The sequence below is a fragment of the Papilio xuthus genome, unplaced genomic scaffold (assembly GCF_000836235.2).
Source record: "Papilio xuthus unplaced genomic scaffold, Pxut_1.1 DF828258.1, whole genome shotgun sequence".
NCBI lineage: Eukaryota > Metazoa > Arthropoda > Insecta > Lepidoptera > Papilionidae > Papilio > Papilio xuthus.
In genome coordinates, this window is record NW_013530391.1 from 30,483 (window position 1) to 30,947 (window position 465).

Below are 465 nucleotides of genomic sequence, written 5' to 3' on the forward strand. Positions count from 1 at the left end.
GGGGGGGGGGGGGGGGGGGGGGGGGGGGGGAGAGTTGTGTGCGAGTGAGGTCTGACGGGCGACACGTGGCGGGTGTGTGCAGGAGGCGGCGCTGCGCGAGCGCGAGGCGGTGCTGCGCGGGTGGGGGGAGCTGCAGGAGGAGGTGCGCGCGCTGCACGACGCCTGGCGCCACGTGCACGAGGCGGCGCGGCTGCAGCGCGAGCGCGTGCAGTCGGCCGACGGCGCCGTGGAGACGGCGGCGCAGGAGGTGACCGCGGCGCGGCAGCACCTCTCCGTCGCGCAGAGGTGGGTGCGGCTCGAGGTGCAGCGGGCGCCGGCGCCGCATACCGGGTTCAAATATAATAATGAGGTAATTGTGTGTCTATCAGGATGAGCGTGGGGCTGGCGAGCGCGGGGTGCGCGGTGCTGGGCGCGGCGGTGGGCGGGCCGGTGGGGCTGCTGGCGGGCGCCAAGGCGGGCGCCGCG

The 465-nt window shown here is 75.9% G+C and overlaps 1 protein-coding gene across 1 annotated transcript in view; it reads left to right on the forward strand.

The window, feature by feature from the left end:
• Syx17 (syntaxin 17) overlaps positions 1-465 on the forward strand; it is a 3,659-nt gene that overhangs the window by 2,713 nt on the left and 481 nt on the right. The window contains exons 6-7 of the mRNA XM_013306062.1: positions 83-330; positions 369-462. Of these exons, the coding sequence (XP_013161516.1) occupies positions 83-330; positions 369-462 (342 nt within the window). The remainder of the gene's footprint in view (positions 1-82; positions 331-368; positions 463-465) is intronic.